This window comes from Cyprinodon tularosa, unplaced genomic scaffold, assembly GCF_016077235.1.
Source record: "Cyprinodon tularosa strain WSP-4 unplaced genomic scaffold, ASM1607723v1 ctg376, whole genome shotgun sequence".
In the NCBI taxonomy this organism is placed as follows: Eukaryota; Metazoa; Chordata; class Actinopteri; order Cyprinodontiformes; family Cyprinodontidae; genus Cyprinodon; species Cyprinodon tularosa.
The window spans coordinates 329,517-355,771 of NW_024039092.1; the positions used below are offsets into that span (position 1 = coordinate 329,517).

General features: G+C 39.3%; 1 protein-coding gene across 2 annotated transcripts in view; it reads right to left on the bottom strand.

Annotated features, from left to right (window-relative positions):
* Positions 1-26,255, bottom strand: part of tlcd4b (TLC domain containing 4b) — a 31,911-nt gene that overhangs the window by 2,055 nt on the left and 3,601 nt on the right. The window contains exons 2-6 of one of the 2 annotated variants that reach the window (XM_038296737.1): positions 19,851-20,003; positions 12,144-12,233; positions 4,110-4,168; positions 652-746; positions 504-577 (exon numbers count right to left, since the gene is read on the bottom strand). In XM_038296737.1, the coding sequence (XP_038152665.1) occupies positions 504-577; positions 652-746; positions 4,110-4,168; positions 12,144-12,233; positions 19,851-19,996 (464 nt within the window). In that variant the 5' untranslated portion in view covers positions 19,997-20,003. The remainder of the gene's footprint in view (positions 1-503; positions 578-651; positions 747-4,109; positions 4,169-12,143; positions 12,234-19,850; positions 20,004-26,255) is intronic. The other variant, XM_038296738.1, reaches the window with a different exon arrangement.

Genomic DNA, 26,255 nt, shown 5'->3' on the forward strand with positions numbered 1-26,255 from the left:
ATGCCCCATTAATCTGAAATAAACTTCTGGCAAGTTGTAACAGGGTTTATACAGGAATGAATAACTCTAACTTAATGGTTTTTAATGCTCTTTTAATGCTCTTAGAAATAATTTTAATGCCACGAACGGGTACCCGTCGACAGGCTGCAGCCATGTCCCGAATTCCTCGTTTTCCAGCCAAATTTGTTGAAATCCCGCGGAAACCTTATGTAAAAGTAAAAAAATTAAAGTTGTGTCTTTAATTTTTCTTTAAATTGTTTTATTTGTTTCTTAGTTCATCATCTAGAGCTCACAAAATGTGCTACAAAAAATTTGCAATGAAGAATAATCAATCAATGTGTCTGTATTGCAAATTTTACTACATTTCTGCAAAGTCAGTTTAGCTGCATTTATTTCTATGGTTTACATTAGAAAGGACTTTAAAATTTAACATCAAAACAGTATAGGTAAGTTTAAGAGGTAGGATTACTTTGGCGTGGCAGATATAAGGCAGATTATCTTACCTTTGGTTCACAAATGGCGTAGACAGCTCTGAAATGAGACGGAAATTGGCAAAATAAGGAAGCACCCCCCGTGTCTGCAAAAAAACGAGACGATCCATTAGCTGGAGATCATTGAATCCACATCTACTCTGAGTATAGAGGTACTCACCAACACGTATCCATATGCATACAGCGCCGCCAAGTGGTGGCAGACAAAAAAGCTGTCCCCCATGGTGCTCCAGTTACATGCTAGCAGAACAAGGTCTGAAAGGAAGAAATGGGGGGGTTCACAGAAAAACAAGGTAGGTTACGTTTGAACTTCTCAGACTATAACAAATAGTTTAAATCAAAGCATTTACACCAAATAGTTGCAGGAACAGAACATTTCTGAGATTAACACCGAAAATCCCACATACTCCGTGTCCACCCCGCTGCGCCCCGGATCGCCTGCGCAAAGCAAAGCCTACATCCTCCACGGTTCCATTCGTATGGAGTCAGGAAGGAGTCAAAATATTTGTAAACTCAGACATACGGAAGAAATAGAAGTTGATATTGAATGTTATTTTTACCCCTATAATCTAAGGAATTACAAAGGCAAACATAAAATAATACACTGGAAAAACGATCTAGAAATAAGTAAAAATTTCTTAGATTAAGTGTATTTACCCTTAATTTGAGCAGGTAAATGAGATAGTTTGCCAATGGAATGAGTATTTTTACTCTTAAAATAAGATAGTTAGATAATATGCACTTGAAATACGACAATGCAATTATGTTTTTTTTTATTTTAAATGTAAATTATCTTGTTCCATTGGCAAAATGTATATTTTACCTCCTCAATACAAGAAAAAATGCACTTATTTTAAGAAAAAATGACTTATCTAGATTTCGATTTTTTTCTACTGTAAGCATTATATTTAAATTCTTCCCTTCAGCTCAAAAAAACTCATAATTCAGTTTAGTATTTTAATTACACTTTTTCTTTTTTTTTCTTTTCTGATTAAACAGATTAGCAGTGTCACTCAAACCACTCAGTCCAGACGCTATCTATTCGGGAACGGATGCAGAATTTACTTTGTGGTCATGGGAAAGTTTTGTGGTTTATAAAATGACTGCTTATTTTTATATATATTAAGGTATTCTGGAATGATTATTGATGACCGTTCCAGTGTAAATGTCTTAAATGTAATATTTTTCATGGGATTTTCCCAATAAGGCGAATAAATGGTGCAGAGAATGTGTTCACCAAATTGTTGGAGTTCCCACAGTCCATGAATGCAACATGTAATGGGACATGTAATGTCAATCCGTTTCCCTGCCCACTCACATCAGATTGGGGTCAAAATCCGAATGTGAAAAAAACTGATTTGAAAGTGTAAAAAAAATAAAAAAAAATCCTGAAACTAAAAAAAAAAATGGATTTGAATCTGAAAATATAAACTCTAAAGCTACAATAAAGAAAAACAAAAAAAACGGGATTTATAATCCTAAACTGAATTATGAGTTTTTTCAAGCTGAGGGGAAGCATTTAGATTCAATTCTTACCGTTTCATGTTTATTTTTTCAGTTTCTCAGACTTTATAGTAAAAATTTGACATTCCATATCAACTTCTATTTTTCTTGTTTAAATTTTTAATTTTTCAGTTTCAAATAAGATTTATAAGTGTACAAACATTTTGTCCCCTTTCTGACTCCATACTCCCATCTTGCTCTGCTCCAACTTCCCCGGAGCTCAAGGAGAGCATGCGCTATATTATTATTAAATTCACAGGAGCAAAATATGCGGAAATGAACGCTTAAGTTATGACATATTAAAAAAATCCCTGTTTCATCCAGCATATGAGCAGTTTTTGCCCGAATATTTTCCTTTTGTTGTGGATTATTGTAACAGGAATAACTAGGATCATACATGTTTTTTATGAACTGTTTGTTCTCAACTGTTAAACTCAGCATCTCTTCATCCCTGCTAAAAAGTTTGTTTTGAAGTTGTGAGATGCGCTCTTGGAAGATGTGACTTTGATTCAACTTTTAAGCCTCTTGTTATAAAAGAAATATTTTGATCAAGATGAGAAATTTGGTTCCTGGTATTTTAAAGTAGCAATAGTTTGCATCCAATCTTTTAATTAAATGGCCTTATATTTTGGAAATAAATAAGAATTATTCTCTAATTAATAGTTACCAAGCTGTCGCTACCATATTTTAATTTGATGAACCGAATCTTCTCGTTGTTCTTTTTCCTTTTTGGTGCGATTGCAATTTCGGATCTTGACCTGGCCGGATTTGATCAAACAAAAATAGCTTGGCTCCGTATTTTAACGGTGACGGAAGGCGAAGGTGTACGTGGACAGTGACATGCAGAGGAGTAGCGGTGGATGTGGAAAAGATGTCATCGAATAACATGACAGACAAGTAATACACTCAACATGCAGGACGGAGACGGAGGATTTGGAATCTGGGTAAGAGAACATAAAGGAACAGCCTAGTTTAAACAAAGGTACGTTTGGACACCAAAGTCTAACGAGCTGAACGCACGTTTGGTTTTTAACCAGCATCTGATGACCAGTTATTCCCCCAAGTTTAACAAAGCTGTCAAGCACAGCTTTAGATTTCAACACTTTAGAACTACAAACTTTTAATTCGTCAAGAACTTAAGCGAAAAAAGGGAAGCTCTTATTCTTTTATATGCTCAATTAGAAAGACAATGTCAAATAAAAAGGAAAGTTGTGTTTTAAGAGACACAGCAATAAACTAAAACTGCAATCAGCAAATCAGAGCATTGGAAAAAAAAAAAAAAAAAAAGACTGTTTGTAAATCTACCAGAAAACTTTGTGGCATTTTAAACGCTGCAGCAACATGATTAAATAATCAGGACTTTGCATTTCTGTTTCTGGAACTGATTTCACATGATACATTGAAGCAGAAGTGCTAACAAACAGCTTTAGCTGTAACTATCTGTATCCTTTAGATGGAGGGCAGCCATGTTGGATTTAGAGGTTGGGATCAATGAAAAAATCTTTTTTTCCCCCCAAACAAGTCCAGGTCCGGGTGTGTCACTGCCTGAATTCTAAAATTTGAAATTTAATGATCTTGAGATAAAAAAAATAAAAACTCTGAGAACCAGTGGAGTAATAAACCTCTGCCTGTCGATGCATCAAACCTAATTTTTCTGAAAGCTGCAGGTTGCTTTCAGTGTTTACCATCTGTTTCTTTGCTCAAGCTTAATCAGATTGGACAAAGAACGTCAGAATGTCGGTTTACTTCAGAATTTAAATAATATAAAGGTCTAGACTTTGACTAGGACATTCTAACATGATAAAACATCCCTGCAGCTTTCCAGGATATTTACCTCCAGAGTTGCTTTATATTCATCTACTCAAACCTGCCTCCTGTCCCTGCAGCAGAAATCTTCTTATTTCATATTAACATCAGATATTCATATTAATTTGATGTTAATTAAGCTGCACTGCATTTAACAGTAGAAGTCTCGAAGGTTTAAGATGTAAGTGCTTTTGCAATGAACCGTTCAGTTGCTTAAAAGACTACAGCAACAAAAAAAAAAAAAACATGTCTAGTTGGGTTGTGTGCAAAAATAAATAATCAACAGAGATCTAAAAAAAAGCAGCTTACCATAAAGGAGGTAACCACAGGTTATGGCTACATTTAGTTTGACCAGATTGGGGTCACCCCTGTGGAAGAGCAAACACAGGGTAAAGGGACATGTAGCACAGCTGTGACATAATTAAAGTCAATGTTAGCACGCCAGGAGAGGAAGTGGGATTAGCATTTATTTGCACTCTGATCACGGATCCACTCCCTAAGGGAGCAAACACAACAATTCTGCAGAATAATTAACAGACGATCAATCATTTCTCTTCATGCTTGGTGGATGATATATGAGCACCGAGGCGGATGAGGTTTGGCGCTCGTATATCTGTGTGAAGTCAAATCTTAATTAAAACCAACATGCTGCTGAACGCGCTCCTTCATTTGAATAAACAGCTTTGGCCTAGGATCCTGCTTCAAAGACTGTCGGGTGTCTGTGCATCAGGACAATGCTTCGGTTTACCTGGGACGGCGGTGTCAGTGACAGGTATTGTGTGGCTGAACGGCCGGCTGGCAGCTCCTGTAATAGGACCTCCCAGCACACATACTGTATAAACAGTCACACTGCAAGGCCAACGCACACAGAGAACCACCGATATGCTCAGTTATCCTGTGGGGACCTTGACCTGAGGCCAGTTGACACTAACTACCATGAATAAGAATAATGTCACCCAGGGTTTTTTGATTTTTCAACCCATCTTTAGGTGGAAAGTGAAACTATTCAGAGTAATTTGTTATTGAACATTTACTTTTTAAACGAGTCCAAACGGCTCAAAAGTCTTCACACCCTCCCAGTCGGTTAACTTCTACAAATATAGATTCTAGAGATAATGAGATGATTAACCTGCTTGAGTAATGAATGAGGCTGGCCAACAGCCCTGGATTCCCAGTCCATCCATGCCTGCGGTGCCCGTAGTTGTGCAGTCACGGACTGCTTGTGCGCAAATAATCCGTTTTTTTTTTTTTTTTTTTTTTTATTGGCACTAGTTGCTTGTTTTTATGGAAAGTAGGTTGACAGGAAAGGGAGAGACATGCGGGAAAGGACCACAGGCCGGATTCGAACCTGGGTCGCCCACATCGAGGATTATGGCCACCATAAATGCACGCCCCAAATAATGAGTTTTTTAGTTTCCTATTTTTCTTTTCATTCACTGTCAGGTCGAGCTGGATGAGTGGATTACATGGAATAGAGTAGAAACAAATCTGACAGTTTTTCATTGAAAGTCTTTAATCTTCACTCATTTTGGGGATTAATGCATCTTATACCCGTTACAGGAGAGACACGGGGGTGTTCAGAAACCACCCGGTGACAGAATATGAAGCGCTAAGGCGCTGGAGCTATAGGTCTAATTGCTTATGAATCAGAAGTGGAAGCAAATCATCAAACCAACAACCTTGTCTCGTTACCTAAAAGTTAAAGACAGGATTATTTACAGAATTACACATAGGCTGCCATGACTTCTACTTACCGCTGTTGTGGTATTGAAGGATGTAATCAGTTTTAGCAAATACCAATCACCTTTTTATAACAAGTTAACGACTTTCGTTATCTCGTTATGACTGGGGCCCAAATTGACGCCTTTTTGTGTCGGTAAAATCAGAGGAGTCAAGATTTTGCTAAACAAGGTCAGAGGAAATAAAGATAAACAATCCAGCCTGTGGTCCTTTCCCGATTGTCTCTCCCTTTCCTGTCAGCCTACTTCCCATAAAAACAAGCCACTAGTTCCATAAAAAAAAAAAAAAAACTAAAAAAAAAAAAATACTGTAGTACAGTATTTTTGTCGAGAAGATGTTTGTTTACGCCGGTTGCCCAGTAGGTAGCAGTGCATCACACAGGTTTATATCATCAAGATCAGAAGGGTGTATGCACTGGAAAAAAACAAATAATCGATATCTAGATACGTTATTTTTTCTTAAAAATAAGTGCATTTGTTCTCGGATTCAGGAGGTAAAAGATGCATTCTGCCAATGGAACAAAACAATTTACACTTAAAATAAGAAAACACAATTGCATTGTCTTATTTCAAGTGCATATTATCCAATTATCTTATTTTAAGAGAAAAATACTCATTCCATTGGCAAACAATCTCATTTACCTGCTCAAATTAAGGGTAAATACACTTAATTTAAGAAATGTTTACTTATTTATAGATCATTTTTTCAGTGTGGATAGCTGCCCAGACTATAAAGCATGATAGCCGTAGCTCCTGAGCGTCTCACTGCCCCCTAAAAATGTATAATCATCCTGCATCCACTTAGCAGCAGATATTGAATCATTTAGCTTCTGCCTTCATCCTTGCATCCCATTAATGCACATTTCAACCCTGAGCTCCTGTTAACCAATCTCCTGTATCACCTTACCGCTGCAGGCCGCAAGCAAATATCGGGTTGAACAGAACCCAAGCTGGACGGAGGTGAAACCAGAGGTCCTGCAGGCCTGCTGCCGCCACAGAGTCCAAAGACGTTTCCCTAATCACATCTTTGTGATTCAGCTTCTGTTAATCAGATGTACAGTAAACCCACATTCCTAATTCAATATATGAATAACTGACTGGAATTCAGCCTGCAAGGAGACATGAGTAGCTTCTATGTTCTAATATCAAGTCCAAACATTTTAAGACTCGAATTTAGTCAATTTTCAAAATTTTGGCAGGAAAATATAAATACATAAAGGAAAACGTGAAGCTCAGACAGGAAACAGTAGTTCAGGTTTATTCATGAGTTTATAGCCTTAATCACAAGGTTCATGTTTCCAAATAACCAATGAACTGTTAGAAGGAGAGTAAAGAAAGAGAAATAAGACAGGAAACAGCGCTCCTGTTTGGTGAATTTGGATGTTAGATAAAAGGAGGCAGAATGACAACAGCAATGACCTCAGAGGATGTACTGCAGCTGCCCCAACTAAAGAGAAATGCCTCAATAAGATCCAGAGGAAATAAAAAATATTTGTTCGTGATATTATTCTTTGATAAGTTGCAAAAGTGCTAAACATTTACAAATGGTTGCTCCCAACGTTTTACCATTATGGTTCCAGTAACTGGATCAATCGATTTATACGTTATCCTTATTTAGGGGCTCGTTCAGGAGCGCTACGATGCAAAGCGATGGGAAAGACGTGCTTCTAGCAATGACGCTATTTGGAGGTTTACAGTCATGAGATCTGTGATGATGTGCAGGGAGTGTCGCTGGAGTTGTAAAAAATCTTGGGTATTTGTCAGTTGTAGGGGTGAAGAAAAAATTTGATTTGAGCTCAAATGGCGTTTCTAACATTTAAAGATTCAGAATTGATTCTCATTTTCTTTGAAAACGATTTTCTTTGTGGATGTGAATGTGCCTTATCAGGCACCGTAGTGTTTGCCGAAACCAATGAACAGCGTGAGCTATGCACAGGCATGCAAGCGTTAGCTTAGCAGGCTACAGAGTGGTGAGTAGTGTTGTGTGAGCTACTGTGTTAGTTGCCGCTAAAGTATGGAGGACGAAGAAAAAGAAATTCAACCACCTCCGGGTTCTTTAAAAGAATCCATTTGGAAACACTTTGGATTTTACCTTTAACCCGGCCTGGGTAAGAGAGGGCTTGACATGACTCATGCGATTTGCAGAGATTGCAACGGTAAAGTTAAGTATTTCGAGAGTACTTCAAATCCCCGTTCTCATCTTGAAAGATTTCACCCAAAGACAAAGTGTTGACTTGGATTTATCTATCTGTGTTTACATTATTGCAATGGGTAAATAAAACATTTACAATTATAAAGTCTTTATAAATGAACTCTTCTTTCATGACAGCAGACTGGAATAGATCCTGAGGATCGTTTTGAATCGTAAATTAATCATTTCTGAATCGAATCGTTTGGATTTAAAAGAATCGGAATAAAATCGAATTGTGACCCGAAGAGTCTATTCTAAATCGAATCGTGGGAATCCCAAAGATTCACAGCCCTAGTCGGTTGGCGACGACTAATCCGGGCCTGGATGTGGCTGTGATACAGGAAGATGGAGCCCAGCACAGACTAAGGTTGTTTCTCGATATGTGTACTTGTGAGTTCTCATGTGCTTATGAACTCGTGCCTCAGCCCTAGTACTGTTCCAATTCAAAAAAACAGCAGACCGAGAACGGACAAAGTCCGCAAATATTTTTCTCACTCCTCCCTGTTTACCAAGTATGCATCAGAGCAGACTTGTCCGTTCTTGAGATTGACAGCTGTCCCAGCATGCACTGAGGCTGCAGCAGCTTCCATGTTAGCGCTCACAGAGCTCAGAGTATTAAGTTAAAAGTTCTCTTTTCTGTTGCTGTTTTTCAATAAAAGTAAGTTTTTAGATCATTTGAGACGAGAACATTATATTTCTAAGCGTCACTATATGGCTCTTTTACTGATTTAGTGCATAATTTAAAAAAAAGTTTCAATGTTGAGAGGACCATGACAAGCAGCGGACCTCTGAGGCTAACCCCAACCAGAGCTAACATTAGCCCGTCTGCAGCAGCCCTCTCTCGGCATAGCTGTGTGTGAAGTACCGCTGGCTATGATGGTGAATTTTTTGCTTTATTTGGCAAATGTTCAGTTGATTTCTGTTTATCTGACTGTGTTCATTATTATTCCCCCACTAAATGAAAAAAGTAAATTGGCAATTTATTATTTTCATCTAGAGACTATTATTAACAGGCAATGCTTTTTTAAATGTAATATGGAAAGCCTAAAAGCAGCTTTTTAAGGCATTGAAAGTGAATGTTTTTCAGACTCATCTCAAGGCACTTTACAGAGACAATCCAACCAGATCATCCAGTCAAATTGATTCAAAGTTTTCTATCTAAGGAAAACCAGTTGATTGCTTCGACTCGTTCACTCGAAGGCAATCCTTCACACCAAGCATGCTTGTAGCGACAGTGGGGAGGAAAAACGTCCCTTGAAATGAAGGTTGCTGGCTGAAATATCACCAGGATAGCACCAGGATGTTGTGACTCTGTTGCTGGAATAGCTGTCAACGTGAGCGCACCAAGAAAAGTTAGAGAACCTATTAACCCAGATATTAAAGGTATACTATGCAACCGGTGTTGATTTTCCAGCGAGGCTCCCCCCAGAGGGCGAAAGTAAAAGTGCACTGTCGTAAATATGCTCAGCTGTTCTCCTGGTTTCTCCGTCAAGCCAGGCGCGGTTGTTTTGAGCTTAGCAGACAGGCGAACCAACGAATCACCATGTCTACTGTGGTAAGTGACTATTTCATTCCAATTTTCAAGTTTGAAAATTTAGCATGTTTTCATACATTATTTGTTATGCATGTGCAGTTCTCGCTGTAAAGCAAGACCGACTCTCGCGATGCACAAGACTTCTGAGCCTGTGGGTGCGGGCCGAGGGCTCCTGCAATTGCAAGTACGGTATTTCCCCTACAGACCACCAGGGCGGCCGAGAAAACCTTTGTTCGACCTGAAATGACTAATTTAATCATCCAAAACATTATGGAACACATCAATTAACTGAAAAATGTTGCAGAGTGTGCCTTTAAGCAAGAATCTTTTTTTCCTCTGACCTTGTTTAGCAAAATCTGGACTTTTTTTACCGACCCAAAAAGGCGTCAATTTGGCGCCCAGTTAAACACTGGAAGTTGAAGAGTTTTTAAGTTAAGATTTTATTTTCCAAGCTGATCACTAACTTGGTATTGTCCAAACTTCAGAAAGAATATGAAGCTGGGAAAGGGACATGCCCACTGCCCAAGCAGCCGATGTCGCCCCTCAAAGGTGGGTGCTTTAAATGAGGAAAACATCCTGTAGCGTATGGAGGCAGAACCCAGCTGCTCCCCATCAGGCACCTCCTCCCTCTTTCTCTCTAAGGCTGGCTAATTGCTGATTTCTTCTCTGGGCTGAGGTTCTCTTTGCTTCGTGGAACATTTTTAATGGTCTTTTCTGGGTGCAGATCTGCTACGTTATGATGAAGGAAGATCTGAGCCAAAAAGCAAAGCTGTAACTTAACTGTGTTCTGACTGATCTGGTCAGACACAACCAACTAAAGAGCTTTATCTGTAGGGTTGCTGTGAGGATGGGAGACATCTGGAGGAGTGTGGAGTAGAGCTGTTGCTCCTCTGGATTAAAGGGAGTCAGCGGGGTACCTCTGACTCCTGGGTACCACCTTTTAGTCCAAAAAGCATCTGCTGTAAAAATCTGACACAGTCCTTTACTATCAAGGGCAAATTTTGCTCAATTATTGTTGCAAAGATGTTTTGTAAAGGATTATTTAAAAAAAATAAAACACATTTTTTTACACTGAAACTTGTAAAAAATGCATTTAAAAAAAGAAACAAAAAAGTTTTATTCATAAAAGGTTTTGAGAGTAACTTTGCTGTTTTCTGTGCTTTATTTTTTTTTTTTAAACACCTTTTTTCAGAGTGAGAAATTGAATTCTTTCCAAATTGCATTTCACATCCTCTTCCCTTTATGCTACCCTCCACTGTAAATAAAAATGTAAAAAGAATGCAATTTGTAAGACTTAATCCAAAAATCTGAAAAAGTCTTTCACTTTCAATCAATTAAAACCCCAACAAAATCTAACATAAAATCATTAATATTGTTTTTTCAAATGAATGCTTTAGAAACGCAATAAAAGAAATATTGGTGGGCATAGATACATTTTTTAACTGTAATCTTGGAATTAATATCACTAATTAGAATTTTGCCGAAGGCATTCATGATATGTGTGCGCTTCCTCCAGAATTTCAAAGAAAAGGTTTACTTTTTTACATAATTGAAAAATCACACGTAATCTTGTTTTCTCACTTAAGTTTTTTACGCAGTTATACTTTTTTTTGACCATTTGTTAATGTGTTTTTACTGCAAAAATAAGTTAAATTCTGTTTAAAGTTCTTAACAGTTAAATTCTGTTTAAAGTAACAGATTATAATTAAAAATGTCTCCAGACCTTTACTGGTTGTTGATTTTCTTTATTCTGACTCCGCTGAGTTTTAATTGGTTACCCCTGCAATATAGTGTCTCCAAAAATCGGACACACATCTTTCTCCGCGGCGTGCTGGTCATGTATTCTCCTCATGATAGATCGCCTCGCAGGTATTTTGTAAGATGGGTCCCCTGTGGCCACCCGGAGATCGAGCTCAGCCTATCAGCCTCTCTGATAGCCTGGCAGCTTGTGGTTATCCACTGAGCGAGGAGATTGCTTAGCTTGGCTGATAGAGCTGTGCTTATAGCTGCATTATTGTCAGTGCGTTACGTTAGATGTGATCATTTCACAGGACGCCTACACAGGTTGGAAGACGGATTCGTTCTCGCCCCCAGATATAAAGCCGCACTAAAATATCAAGGTGAGGGTCATCATTAATATAGACCCAGCCCCCAACCCAACTATGAGGACAGATTAACGCCAATAACGAGCCACCACTAGCAAGAAATAAAGGACAAAAGAAAAGTGAAGCTCCTAAAGCAACCAGAGTTCACTGAACACATGAATGCTAGACCTGCTAGAGGGAGGGAAGAGGGGTGTCCCCATCTTTTCTTCCTCCTTCCCTGCCTCTCTTTTCTGCTCCATCAGCTGTTCAGGCTCAACACAGAGACAATGAACGCCAGGGAGGCGGGCTGCATATATTAGAGGGGGAGGAGAATGCAGAAAAGGAGTCTTTATGGTTGGGTTTGGGTCTGAGCGGCAGCCGGGGAAGTGAAACTGACAGAAACAAATGGAAGGAATAAGAAGAGGAAGAAAAGAGTCTGGTAAGAAAGCTAAGAACTGAATATTAGAAACTCAAAATAAAATATCTGCAGCGCAAGTAAAAAGAAAAGAGAAGAAAACCCAGAGCAGGGGAAAGAGGAGGAGAAACCAGAGACAGGAATCAAAGGCGCCCACTGGAGACTGACATGTTAAATCTACCCTATCCTCTTCCTTCTCTCCGTTTGAAGGCCAGACTGCCATCTTTGTCAACGTAGACGTTATTTAATTACTTCCCTGACAATCCTCCACTGGTTCCTCCTCCCTTCCTGATTGCCTGTCAGTCTGATATATTAAAATAAAAGAAACCAATCCCTTTTTCCCCCCTTCAGAAAAACTTCTGCATTTCCATAACTCTTACCAGACAGGGTTGGCGTTGACGGCGTCATCAAACCACAGGATGTACAAACAGAAGAGCCCAACGATCAAGGCGTGCACAGTAGACACCAGCCTGGGAACAGACAAACACACACAGCATTACAACCACAAACTGGACTCGGATAATCAGGAACCGATAGTTGGACTTGATAAATAGCCACGCACGCCTGCAGAAACATGTATTTACATGTGCGTGTTAAATTAGGCCCCAGAAAGCCTCTCCCTGACCTTTGGAGTGGTTATCTGGGTCACAGAAGAAGTGTTTCTGAGAGCCTGCTGCTCTTATCTCCCCTTTACCAGGATCACAGTTCTTACTTTATCACTGTTCAAGTCTCTGGGACGTTCTACAGGCTGCAGGCGCCGGCCCAAACTGGCTCAACCGTCAGCTAACTGCCTGATCCCGCTATCATTAAAACTACGTTTCCAAGTTTGAAGATGTTTCGCTTTCCATCCAGGAAGCTTTTTCAATTTAAAATTTCAGGAATGACAAGGCTTTACTGGGCTACTGTATAAAACCTCAAACTCAACGCTATTCCTGACATTTTGAATAAAAAAAGCAAACGGGGCAGGCGCAAAAAAAGAGGCAATAAAAGGAACATTTTTTTTCATTATCATGAAATATTATAAACTTTACTCTTAAAGGAATAGTACACCCAAAACATGATTAGCCTTCATTTTCTACTCACACCCATGCTGAACAACACTCTGGAGTACTTTTTTGATATCTCAAATGCATCTGGAGATCTGGGAGGCTTCTTGCTGTCTGCTGACATTCAAATAATGGAGGTCTATGGTGACCTGAGACAGAAAGGTCCATAAAAGTCCACAAAAAACGTTTCAATATTCCTCCATACTGCTCGTCCAATGTATTCCAAGTGTCCTGAGTGGGTAGCATCCAGAATTTACTCGAAACGAAGTAATTTAGAATGTTTTTAGAGCATAAACAGTAGTGTATAGGATTTCCTGAAAGCGCGTTCACGACGCTACGGAAGCCGGCAGACCAAACCAGATGAAAGTGCGCATTCAGCGTCTGCTCTGCCAATAATGCAAGCGTAGAAGAAGAAATGTGCTGTTTACCTGTGCAAAGAAAGAAACAACGAAAGAAAAATGTCTGAGGACTTCAGTGTTGAGGAAGAGCATGAGTTATTTGCCGAGCTGAATGCGCTGGTTTGGTCTGCCGGCTTCCGTAGCGTCGTGAGAGCGCATGTGCGCGCTTTCAGGAAATCCTATACACTACTGTTTATGCTCTAAAAACATTCTAAATGACTTCGTTTCGAGTAAATTCTGGATGCTACCCACTCAGGACACTTGGAATACATTGGACGAGCAGTATGGAGGAATATTGAAACGTTTTTTGTGGACTTTTATGGACCTTTCTGCCTCGGGCACCATAGACCTCCATTATTTGAATGTCAGCAGACAGCAAGAAGCCTCCCAGATCTCCAGATGCATTTGAGATATCAAAAAAGTACTCCAGAGTGTTGTTCAGCATGGGGGTGAGTAGAAAATGAAGGCTGATCATGTTTTGGGTGTACTATTCCTTTAAATATAACCTTTTATGATATTAACATAAAAAAAGTTAACTAAACTTTGAGGCTAACTACATCAGAAGGTACTATCCCACCTTCATTAACGGGGCACTGGATTGAAATGCCGTTCCTCTTTTACAGTAACATCCCTGAATGAGTCTGGCTTCCTGACCTTTAAAGATACTCTAAATAAAACTCAGAGCACGTCTATAAGTGGACAACAGCATTAGTATGAAAGGCCTACGGACAGATAACATGCCCAGCTCTGCCCTTCCAAGGGTTTGATTTCTTTTGTTTCTGTTATCATCGTCAACAGTTAGTTGTAGGGATGGATAATAATTCAAATTTCAAGAATCGACTCGATTATGATTCTCAACATTTAGAATAAATCCTTTGGATATGATTTCACCTTAAAAATTAAGACAACTTAAACTACTAGTTCTCTACTGTGAAGACACATTTATATCCAAGGGAAACAGATTCAAAGACATTACAACTTTTCTTTTTTTTTTATGCTTTTTTTGGTACTATATACACTTTTTATGTTGTTTGCCATATTTTTATCTTTAATGGACTTTTGCTTTAACTCTTTGTACTCTATATAAGCTACTGGAACCAGAATTTCCCTGAAGAAGTAATCCCAAGAAATAAATAAAGCTAAGTCTAAGTCTAAATGGTCATATGATATTTTTACTATATTAGCTTTCAACAGGAAATTAGTAAAGTAATGATAGTTAAAGGTTGCGAGAAATTATTTTTTTTTAATCAATCTTTTGTTCTATGAAGCAATCTTTAGGAATGTATGTGAGAGTCAATAGAGAATGGGTTAGCTGAACTATTTGTTACAAAGTAGGAATAAAATGCAGCGGTGAAAAAATGGTGGGTAATATTCTTATGCTAAACAAGCATAAAACAATAGTTGAACAGGGATAAAATTAAGATAAATGTTCAAATTGTTTTTACATATTTAGTAGGATTGTCTGTTAGTTTGCAGGGGGGGAGATTATGGAAAGAATTTTTGGGAAGCCCTACTTTAAAGATCCAGCTGTTACAGCTGCAGAACGTTTACATTCCTGCAGCAGTAAAGCCTCTGATGTCCAGCCAGAAAGACCCTGAGAAAGAGAGCAACCTTTAACCCAGGTGCTGTTCTCCATCTAAACTCTTTTTAAAAAGTCATTTCTAAGGAGCAATAATGATTATTTTCATGATGCCACCAAATCTAATTGCTCCAAGCTTTAATTGCTGCTTTTATTCAATTTTGCCTTTTATCTTTTAGATTTTAGTGTCCTGGTTATTTAATTTGTCTATGTGTGCATTTATTGCATAATTAAATGTATTATATTCTATTCTATTCATCTGTACCTTTCAATGTGCAGCCAGTTACTCATATTTTCCACAATTTGTTCCAAATCAGAAAATTACTCAAGCTAAGTCGGATTGGATGGAGAACCTCTGCACAGCGAAAGGTACACAATGGGCTTTAACTAGGCCACTCCCAGACAGCCTCTAACCTTTCACAAACTCTTTTTTTTTATTCTTAAACACATTAACTTCCGGTTGGTCCCCTTTTTAGCTCAATGCAACTTTTAATAAATTCTGGACAGTTTTTACACAAAGAAATACTTTAAAAAAGGGAGAGAATTAAGTAAAATAGTGAGCATCCTCTTCATCATAGTGTGAGGGATTGCATTTAAGTCTATTAGTCGATGTAATCAGCTGGTTTTCCTTACATAGAAAATTTGATTCAATTTGACTGTATGATCTGGTGAACTGTACAGTGCCTTGAGATAACGTGTTGTGAATTGGCGCTATATTCATAAACTGAAATGAACTGTTGCAGTTAGCTTGTCGCAGCTATGATGCAGATATTTTTGATTTATGGACAATTTTGAAGCGTGGTCTGTGCTATATTATTCCACGCCACAACGCAAGAGGGACAATCACAAACTAGATAGGATTGTGAATGTGGTGGGTGGCGTGTTGTCATTCAACAATAATGGCAACTGGACCAATGTACGGGTTTTTCGTCACTTCTTCGCAGACTCGCTCTTTTAGCTGGTACATCTTCACGAGTCATTCCACAATGGCGGTCATGCACAAAAAACAAGACAGTAAGGTACCAAACAGGAAATATGCACAGTGTAGAGCGGATGTATAATTGACCAATCAGAGGCCTCCATTCTCTCCCCCCTGCAACACTATCTGCGGCACTGTCTGCAGTCACCTACAATTTTGGGGAGGTGCACCAGAGTGTCTGCTGTAGGGGCGGGGATACCTGCGTTAACTGCAACACATGCAGACGACCTGGTTTCTGAGCATAAAGGCCAATTTATGCTTCTGACGCAAAGCCTCTTCAACCATCAAATCTGTCTCTGTCTCAAAAAAAATCCTGACTAAGCCTCGGACGGTTGCAAACCCACGCAGACCTCAAGCGGAAGTGCACGGACAAAAAGCAGCTGTGATTGGTCCTTGGTATGACTTTCCAGCTGTCTGTGTGGTCGTCCTTCCCGATTCAGTGCCAGGGTGCACCATCTTTAAAAACCCGAGGAACAACTACAATGGACAGCTATGACGAAAGGTTAATTGGTATTTTTTCCAACTTCATTACCTGTTCCTCTTCGATGTCTAGCAACTCTAGATCAATCACAGTGACCGTGATATCTTGCTGACACGCCATTGTTGTTTTGGACGATAAACACTCCCGCCGGTGCCGCCAAAGTCATCATGACCATCCGTCGAAGTTCTCGTGACCATCTTCCAAAGATCCATCAACCATCCACCGAAGATCTCGCGAGTTCTCGATTAGGCTCCCCCTTGCGCTTTTGCGGGAAACCGCTGTGCATCCCTAGAAATTTCAGACCGACAGTGCAGAAGCATACCAGCAAAACTGGTTTGCGACCAGACCCAAGCGACACTTGATGTGTGCCGTTGCAGAAGTCTAATCTGCCCTTAAGCCAGGCTTGAGACGGGCTGCTAAGTGCCAGTAGGAATGGAGACCAGATTCCTTTAGTTTCAAGGTTTACCATTTTCTTAAACTAGAACTTGTTTTGATTAAGCTGCATGATGAGACCTTCACAGCTCTTTGCAGGCTATATGTTAGTCAGAAAAACCTTGTCTATATCAGAACACTGAGCTCTGAGACATGTTAGGATTGTCTTGTTCTCATCTTTGCAAAGACAAATAAAAGTGCCAACGTAGTGATTACTATCGATCTCCTTTATTTAACTTAAATTCATTTCCTACAACACCAGCTTCAAGGCTCTCCTGAGAGAAGCCTCCTGCAGCATAATATTCCCTCGACCTTGGTAGGTTTGCATGTTTGTTATTTAATGGATTTGGATAAAAAGGGAGGCCATTGTAAAATTTCAATGGATTACAGAGAAATGTGTGGCTTTATTGTAATATAATATAAAAAACAAAAAAAATGAGAATGTTTTGATAATCACTGTAGAAAAAGAGGGGAATAATAACCATAATCTTATTTTTTCATTACTTTATTCCACAGTATGTTCTTCCTCTTTGGAGATACTTTCACACTTGTCTCCTTGCACTTAAGTCACGGTTACATAAACAACACTGACACACTCCGACCTGGGTCTTATGCAACGGGGGAAGCACTCTGAAGTGAACCCATTAGGAGATGCTTTGCCTCCAACTTGTTTCAGACTTCTTGGCCGATGCACTCCGTTCTTTCTGCTACGGTCAAACAGGCTAATGCCAGATGCAGCTGGGTGAATGAAAGGGTCATCTCTGAGAGCAGGCTGACAGCAAACAAACCAGAGAAGAGGACACATTCAACAGGGTCAGGGAGAGATATTGCACAACAAATGATTGCCCTCTGAACCCAACCCCGGAGTTTGAAACTTTAAACCCCTCTGTCATGAACCGGCAGGCTTGCATCCCAGCTGCACATGTGCAGGATGGTGAGGCTGCTTGAATGAGACGGGATCCGGCTCGTGTGAACTTCAGTATCAAAAACCACTAAGGGGTCAGTTTGGTCAGGATGTCGTTTCACTGCGAGGCCGGAAAGCCTGAAGCAGCAGTTTGACTGAACGACTAAAAACATTAGTGGAGAACCTTGGAGGTATTCAGAGAGGGACGGAAACAAAGAGTAAAATAACCTCATTTCTATTGTCTTTTGAACTAATAGAAACTCCTCCATGTTTCACAGACAGATTTTGACCACATAGATACAAACTAAACTAAACCATGCATTTCTGACTGCAGTAGTGTCGGTTTTCACTCGGGAAAAACTGAACTTTCCGGTGTTAAAGTAAGTAACACAGATCAACAGATAGAGGTTTTTAGGGCTGATTATTTTGACATCAGTCAACTCTCCGATTTATGTTGCTCATATTTTCAAGGCTAATTTTTGAGCTAATGTTTCATTTTCTTCCTTCATTTACATGATGCATTGTCATAATGATCACAAAGTCTCAATTTTAACAAACATAAAAAAGAGAACCATCACAAAAAAGTAACATTAAAGTCGTAGGGAAGCGGCTGTTCCAACCGTTGCATTTCTGAATTCTCCCGAGTGGTGCAGGACTTTACAGGAGTGAATAAAGTGAATTGGATTGGCCGTTTATCAAGGGGGCGGGATTGTTGTGGCAGAAGATTCGAAAGCAAGTTAGATTGTGGCGGGTTTGTCGGCAGCATCTTGCTAACCGGTTAGCAACTTAGTGCTAGTAGATTCCCAATGGGAAATTCCATTGGGACCAAGTAGCACTAAATTGGCGACTTAGATCAACACTGTCAAGGAACGCTATGGACAGAGGAAACATGCAAGAGGAGGAGAGTTTAGTGTCGGAGGTCGTGGATGAGTCTTCTCCATCATACATTTTTTATTTAGAGGAGGAAAGCGGGGACGAAGATGTTGTGGAAGAGGATGCCAGGGCGGCAGTAGCTTGGTTTGGTGTAGAAGGCTTCCAGCCATACATGTTTGAGCCCTTGCCTCGCAACGCTGCCAGTTCTGTTAGCTCTACGCCTGCTGAAGACACAGACGTCCATCCCCGTGAACACTGAGATGGAACTCAATTGGAAAGGATTCTTATTTCTTATTTCAACCGTTGCGTATATTAGCTGCGACATATGAATCAAGATGCTTGACAGGAAAAATTTGATTGACAGATGACCGTTGATATATGATTGGCCGAATGTAGGTGTTCAGGCTGACGTATAACTAACTGGCCTGCATAAGATAACGAAAAAAAAAAAAGATTTTAAGACAGGATTTTTTTTTTTTTTATAGAATTTTTTTTTTATTTTGGTACAATATGGTCTGATAAAGAGTACATTTATATACATGTTTAAGCCAGAATAATTTGACATTTAAATATGATTGAAGGGGAGTGGCGGTCTAGTTGTTAGGGCATAGGGCTTTGAATCCTGAGGTTGTGAGTTCGATCCCCCACTCCCACAGACTGTCACTCTGGGTCCCTAAGCAAGACCCTTCACCCCACATTGCTTCCCGGGCGCCGCACAATGGCAGCCCACTGCTCCCCAAAGGGATGGGTTAAATGCAGAGAAGTAATTTCCCTCTGGGATAATTAGAGTATATAAAATAAAATAAAAAATGATTTCCCTACGACTTTAAAATTCCCCGAACATAAAGATCAATGCAAATAGTTTGGAAATGCTCTGATATTGCTCTAATTTTTTGACACATTTCCACTTTTGTTTCTGTAATTTTTTTTTTTAATTATGCACAAAATAGCTTGTTTTTATTTCACATATTATTTAGTATTGTGTGTTTTTACTTTGTTTAGTGTTTGGTTGCTGGGATCTTGTTAAAGGTCTAATACTCACACCCAAAGACATAATGTGGCAGGATTATTAGTAAAAAACTTTTAGCTGGTAAAAATAAAATGTTTTAAATTTGAAACCAAAAGTTTAAATGAATATATCAGTGCAATTTCATGCACTCTATTGTTTTTGAATTTTATTTAAACCTATTGTGATATGTGTACATGGTGTCACGTGATTATAGCCCAAATATGTCGTGATATTAGATTTTCTTCATATCAAAGAAATCACATTTATATTGACTTTTCTACCTGCAACTAGTATTTTTTTTTTTTTTTTTTTTGCTGTACCTCTGTGGACAGATGGGGATATAATGTGTTTATGGTGAAATGTTAGCAGCGTTTGTTCCCACGCACCTGGAGTTCCACTCTGTGAGCTTGGTGGGAGGTAGCCGTCTGTAACCTGGTGTGACGGCTAAGGAGAGCCTCGGGCTGGCCACCGAGAAGAGAAGCTGGAAACCCACGAAGCTGCCAGCCACCACGCTCAACTCTCTCGTCTCCATCACTCACCTAAACAGGACAGGAGGGGAATGGGGGGACGGGGAGTGGGTGAGGGACAGGGAAACGGAGTGAGTGATCCACATGGACAGGTCGGGTTGATCGCTGTCAGTCATCCTGGGCAGCGGCGGCAGAGAAACCGATGTGACGGCGGCGGTGCTGAGGGTGAAGCTGCACCCTGAGTTTTCACCAAATCCACAAAGCAAGACAGGAAAAGGAAAGAGACAAGAAGGGGAAAAAACAAAATACACGTATCAACTGAAAACATGCAGGTGACAAAAAAAGCTTTTACTGAGTTTTAAAGAAGAATGTTAAATGAGTGTTTCTGAACACAGCAGGCAGAGCAGGAGCTGGATATAAGGAATAAAAGGTCTGTGTTCGGCATATTTGGAAAGAGGATTACAGCGACTTGTTTGGGACACACCGAAAAAATCCCTTAGAAGAAAACAAAAGACTCTGTGTAAGAAAGGAAAGAGGATTTTTACTATGAAGCAACTGCTTCAGCTCACAGGAGTTTGCAAAACAAACTGCAGTTTAGTTCAACGAGGCTGATCTTTGGTCCTCTGGTTCGCTTTAAATCACCTGGGCATTAAAGCGCCCTGCTAAACAGCTCATATGACTCTTTACGTTCATGATAAAACCTAAAACTTAAAGAGTATTCAAGCAGGATTTTCTGGGATTGACCAAGAGAAAACTAGGCATAATTAGGAAACCGTTTTCACAATAAAAGAGCCTTACACCTGACAGTATATGGATTATAATATATGATGGGATTAAGGAGGTTCACCTAACTGCAGGGAAACCAAAAACATAAAGCCAGAGCAGCATTGGAGAGCTTTAGATGAGGGGTGCCCAACAATCTAATCAAGGAATCAGCCATTTGACGCAGAGATTAATCCAAAGGTTGCAGAACTGAGCAACTCAAGTCCTGGAAAAAACTGGTTTCGATTAGAGCATCATTATGTCCGACAAATACTCTGTCATTTAACATCGCTTCAATTTAATTCATAATCTCTCGCCTACATCTACATGCAGACGATCAAGTTAAAAAAATGTGAAAAAAGATGAGCAGTATGAACATTTTGCAAACTGATGTACACGTTTTTGTCTTTTGTTGGCGTTCTGCCTGCACTGCAAAGAGTGAAATCTAACCAAATCTTACCATCTTAGATCTAAATCAGAAAGTCTCTCTGATGTTGTCAAAAGATAGAAAATGGAAAAATATATTCTATGTTTTTAAATCTTTGTAGTTTTGCCTTAATTTCTGCTGTAAGTAGGTCACATTTTTAGCAGATGGTACTTTTAAGAGTCTGTGTGCAAATATTGTAGGTAACGACTCCATCCATCCACCCATCCATTCATCCATCCATCCATCCATCCATCCATCCATCCATCCATCTTCCTTTAAGTTTATCCCCGCTGGGATCGCAAGGGGTGGTGGTGCCCATCTCCAGCTCTCAATGGGCGAGAGGCGGGGTACACCCTGGACAGGTCACCAGTTGCAGGGCAACACAGAGACAAACAGGAAAAACAACCATTCAGCAGCACACTTACTCCTAAGGAGAATTTAGAGAAGCCAAATAAACTTAACAGTCATGTTTTTTGGACTGTGGGAGGAAGCCGGAGTACCTGGAGAGAACCCAGGCATGCTCAGGGAGAACATGCAAACTCCATGCAGAAAGACCCCGGGCCGGTGTCCTGTCAGATCAGTATACCCCGTCAGACCAGCATACTTATAGTCCATATGCATTGGGATTATCCCTTTAGTTTATCCCTTTAGTTTTGTACAAAAATACACTTTAAACAGGGTTTATACAGGAATGAGGTACTCTAATTTAATAATTTTTAATACTCTTTAGTGTTGGACTGATACCGATACCACTATCAAGCGGGGCCCCGATCCAGCACTAACATGGTGGTATTGGTATCGGTGAGTACCAACAAATAGGGCATCGATACCATTTTGAGAGCCAAAATCTTATTCAACTATTGTCACCCATTCCAGGTAGGCAATAAAAAATTCTACTGGATTCACTTTGTATTAGTCTTTTTCCTGCTTCACAAAGGTAGGCAGCAGCTTTACAAAGCCATGATGGCAATATATTTTACATCCAAGTAGTATTACAATCAACCGGAAGCAGTTCTGTGCAAACACATAGAGCAGGAACCTATTAAAAAAATAAATAAATAAGTAAAGCATTTTAAACACCACTGTAATCACATTTAATGAATTTTAATGCCAATTAAGGCCTTATTTTAGAAAATAATAATTTAATGACTTTTAATGACCAGCGGAAACCCTGTTTAACTACCTCGACGAGCGTGTATCCCTTTAATCATGTACAAAAAATATATTTAAGGTCAGATCTCCATAAACTTCAAAAAACACCAAAAAGTAAGTAATTCAATTGTTTTTTTTGTACATGACTAAAGGGATACATGCCCGTCAAGGTACTTTAAAGTGTATTTTCTTAGAAAACTCAATAGATAAATGGATATTGACCATGCATATGCTGATCTGACAGAATCCCCGTAAGGTCACAAGTTAATTACCAAATTAGTTGACGATTATTTAAAAATCTATTAATCACTATTAATCCCATAAATTGTTTCAGCCCTATTTTATATGCATTCTGATATTAGTTACTTGGCCGATATCCATATCGGAGTGGGACATCCCGAATTCCGACAATAACATCTATTCAGATCTGTTTTCCATACCTGCTTACTTTAAATCTTTTCCAAATTTCAAATCTAAAAAAAGCACTTGGGATAAAACTGTGCAGGTAAGACATGTTCTGACATAGAAACTGAAAGGTTACTTTGTCTATCTAGATAGTGAAATTTCCTTAAGGGCCTTTCGTTTGCCACAGGCAGGGAGGGATTCAGATTTACCAAGATTGTAATACAGCTAATTTCTATATCCTTGCAGACTTTCAAGCATTTTAAAATGGTTTGAATTGTTAGCTTTGTTTATTTATTTTTTCACTTTAAAATGCAAAGTTGACATAAATATTAAGCCTCCATAAAAGCAGAAAACAATCTGGTGAGCCATTTACTGCAAAAAGGTACTAAACTGACCACATTACTATAAACTGAGGCCATTATGAATACGCCAGATCATATGTGTCGCTGTCAGAAAGGTTTGCTTAAAATGCACAGTGCTCTAATTGGGGAAATCTCACTGAGGGCAACAAACTGGAAGTTTGTCTTTGCAAAAAGTGAAAGAAAGCATAAGGAGAGAGAGAAAGAGATGCGTTGCTCTTGTGAACTTCAATGTTTCTGAAACAACAGCGGAGAAAATTGATCCTGCAGTCCCTGGTGCTGACACTGTGCTCTCATCAGTTTCTACAGCTGCTTATGTTCAAGAACAAAACTATCGATTCACCAGACGGACGCATCAGGTTGACTTCTTCCCTCTCCGTTTCCCAAAAAGACTAACATGAAGTGAGCCCGGCGGTGTTAGCCTATGAATGTAAAGATGCTGCTTGAAGCGTGTCAAAAAAGAAAGTCTATTTCTGTCATCTATCGAAAACAATCCTCATGGTCTGAAAGTTTTATTCTGTTGGAAAGAAACCCTGCATCCAACACAATAAGGAAACAAACCAGAGATTGAGGAGGCCGTGCAGATTACAGCAAACTCCTCTTTCCTTTAGACGGAGTCCAATAATCAGCTCTCACTTGGGTTTAGTGTTATCAGATGTTGAAACTTTCTGCGTCGCTGCTAATCTGAACTCTCGCTTTCTGCATACCCCGAGCTTCTGATTAAATCCACCAAATTATGCGAGTTATGTAAAATCTAATTACTGCTGACAGATTATACTGTGCAAGACAAAGGTTACAGTGAGCGGGCAGACACGGCGGGTGAACCTGATACAGCGCAGATATGTGGAGTTATTCTGCTTGCAAAGCAATCTGAGGGGGTTAACCACTCAGACGCACATGACACTCTGTGGAGGTAATCTACACACATGCAGGGATTTGCAAAGGTATTCAGAAGCCTTGGATATGTTTTCCTCCATTTTGTCACATTATAACCACATATATCCATCTATATTACTAGGTTTTATGTTTTAGACCAACACACTGGCATTTCATCTGTTTGGCCTCATCTGACCATAGAAACTTGTTCCATGTTTGCTGTACAGTAGGACTTGTGAGGATTATTAGTTGTCGTGTCAGTAGATTCACCTACCTGAGTTACCACGAAACAACCCCCCCAGTCTGCTTCTCATATATAGGGGTGTAACTATAGATTACTTTAGTGATGAATAATTCCCTTGTTTTAATTAATAAATCAATCATAAACGGTTAGAAACAGACTCCATGAGGATCGTATGAGGGCCCAATATCTAAGGGTTGTGCTCACAGCCCAACACTGTGCAAGATGCTTGGCATTGGCCAGAGAACAACATCCCTACATTTTCCAACAAAAGATCTTTGATTTGAAGACAAGATGGATAGTTTACATAGAATGTGAACCAGGTGAAGCTTAAACTATGCACATCCGACTCCAGGATAGAGCCATAAGAGGACAATAATATATTATCAATTGCAATATAATTCCTTTCACAGTTCTTGAATGGAATTATATTGTAATTCATTATCAATTGTACTATAACTCCATTCAACAACTGTGATATTACATTTTCTATATGACAATATGAAATACAGTTTGCGATTAAAGAATTTGTCACTGAATGATCTTCTGATAAATTAGATTTCTAACATTATATTGGAGTTTGCTGGAGAAGATTCTCAGTCATTCAAGAAGCTTTTTCAGGTCAAAATGTCAGGAAAAGCATTGAGTTTGAGGTTTTGTTGGGCTACTGTATAAAACCTCGAACTCACAGCTAATCCTGACATTTTGAATTAACCCATTTAGGCCGGGAAAGCATTACCGCATTTCTACCATTCAAGCCGGGGGCGCTGTTGCGTAATTCTACCATTGACGCCGGGAGAGCATATAAGTCAAGCAAGAAGAAAGAAGTTTTTTTCAAGCAAACATGGAGGAGTTTGACAGAGAAGAGTTGTCGGAAGGCAGTGATTTTGAGGAGTGTGTCAGCTTTAATGACGGTATAGATGAAAATGATGACTTTGAACGCGCTGAACCAATCGACCGGGATTTGTGGTTAAGACATATGTTCGAAGACGACGAGCCGGACGCTAGCGACGATGAGTTTGAAGGTTTTGATAGTGACTGGAAGACGGAGAACTACCACCGCAATGCACGGAGTGTTTTCAACCGCACACCTGGAGTGAAAGTTGTTTTGCCTGCAGACGCCACACCGCTGCAGGCATTTGAGCATATTTTTAATGAAGAACTTAGGATGCATCTAGTTACCGAGACGAATAGGTACAGTGACCAAACAAACCAAACTCCAACAAGAGCAAAGATGGCAAAGTGGTCACCCGTGACTGTGACGGAGATAAAGACATTTATTGGGCTGTGTATGGGCATGGGACTTCTTGTGTTGCCAGTATGAAGAGATTATTGGCGACAGAGTAAACCTCTCTTCAGGACGCAGTTCCCCCAAAATATGTCCCGGGACAGATTTGTGGCCATCTGGAGGTAAGTTGTATGCAATTCATAACACAGACATATGCATTATTATGCATAATAATACTGTTAATAAGTAATCATCAGTTAGGTATTTATGTAATGTTTGTTCTTTATTTTAAAAACGTTTTATATTGCACATTCTCAATGAAGACATGATCACATATGGAAAAAATAAAAGGTTGAATTTTTTTTTTCTTTTTGATTACTGCTTTTAACTTTTTTTTTTTGGAAGAATTTCAAAGATAAAATATATTTTGAGTTCTATCTGCTACAGAAGCTGAGATATCAATAATTTACTAGGCTTTGACACAGTTGCTGAATTTACAGAAAAACTTCAGGTTTTAGGGGTATTTTTTAAAATCGGCCATAGGTTTTTAAGGTGTTTTGTCCAGGCGTTTTAGGCCTAAATGGGTTAAAAAAGATTCTTGGATGGGAAGACAAACATCTTCAGACTTGGAAACAAAGGCCAGTGGATTATTTTTACTTTATTTTTTTGGAATATATTGGAGTAGATCAACTTTGTAGAATAATTGTCATACGATTTGGTTGTGGGTTTTCTAGGCAGTCTTCTTCAGGCTTTTTTTTCTCCATATCGTAATCCAAATGACATTATATTGATTGTGAATTATGAAACATATTGTAATAAAATTATTGGCCACAACGTCTAGACCTTCATGAAGCCCACTTAGACACAAAATGGT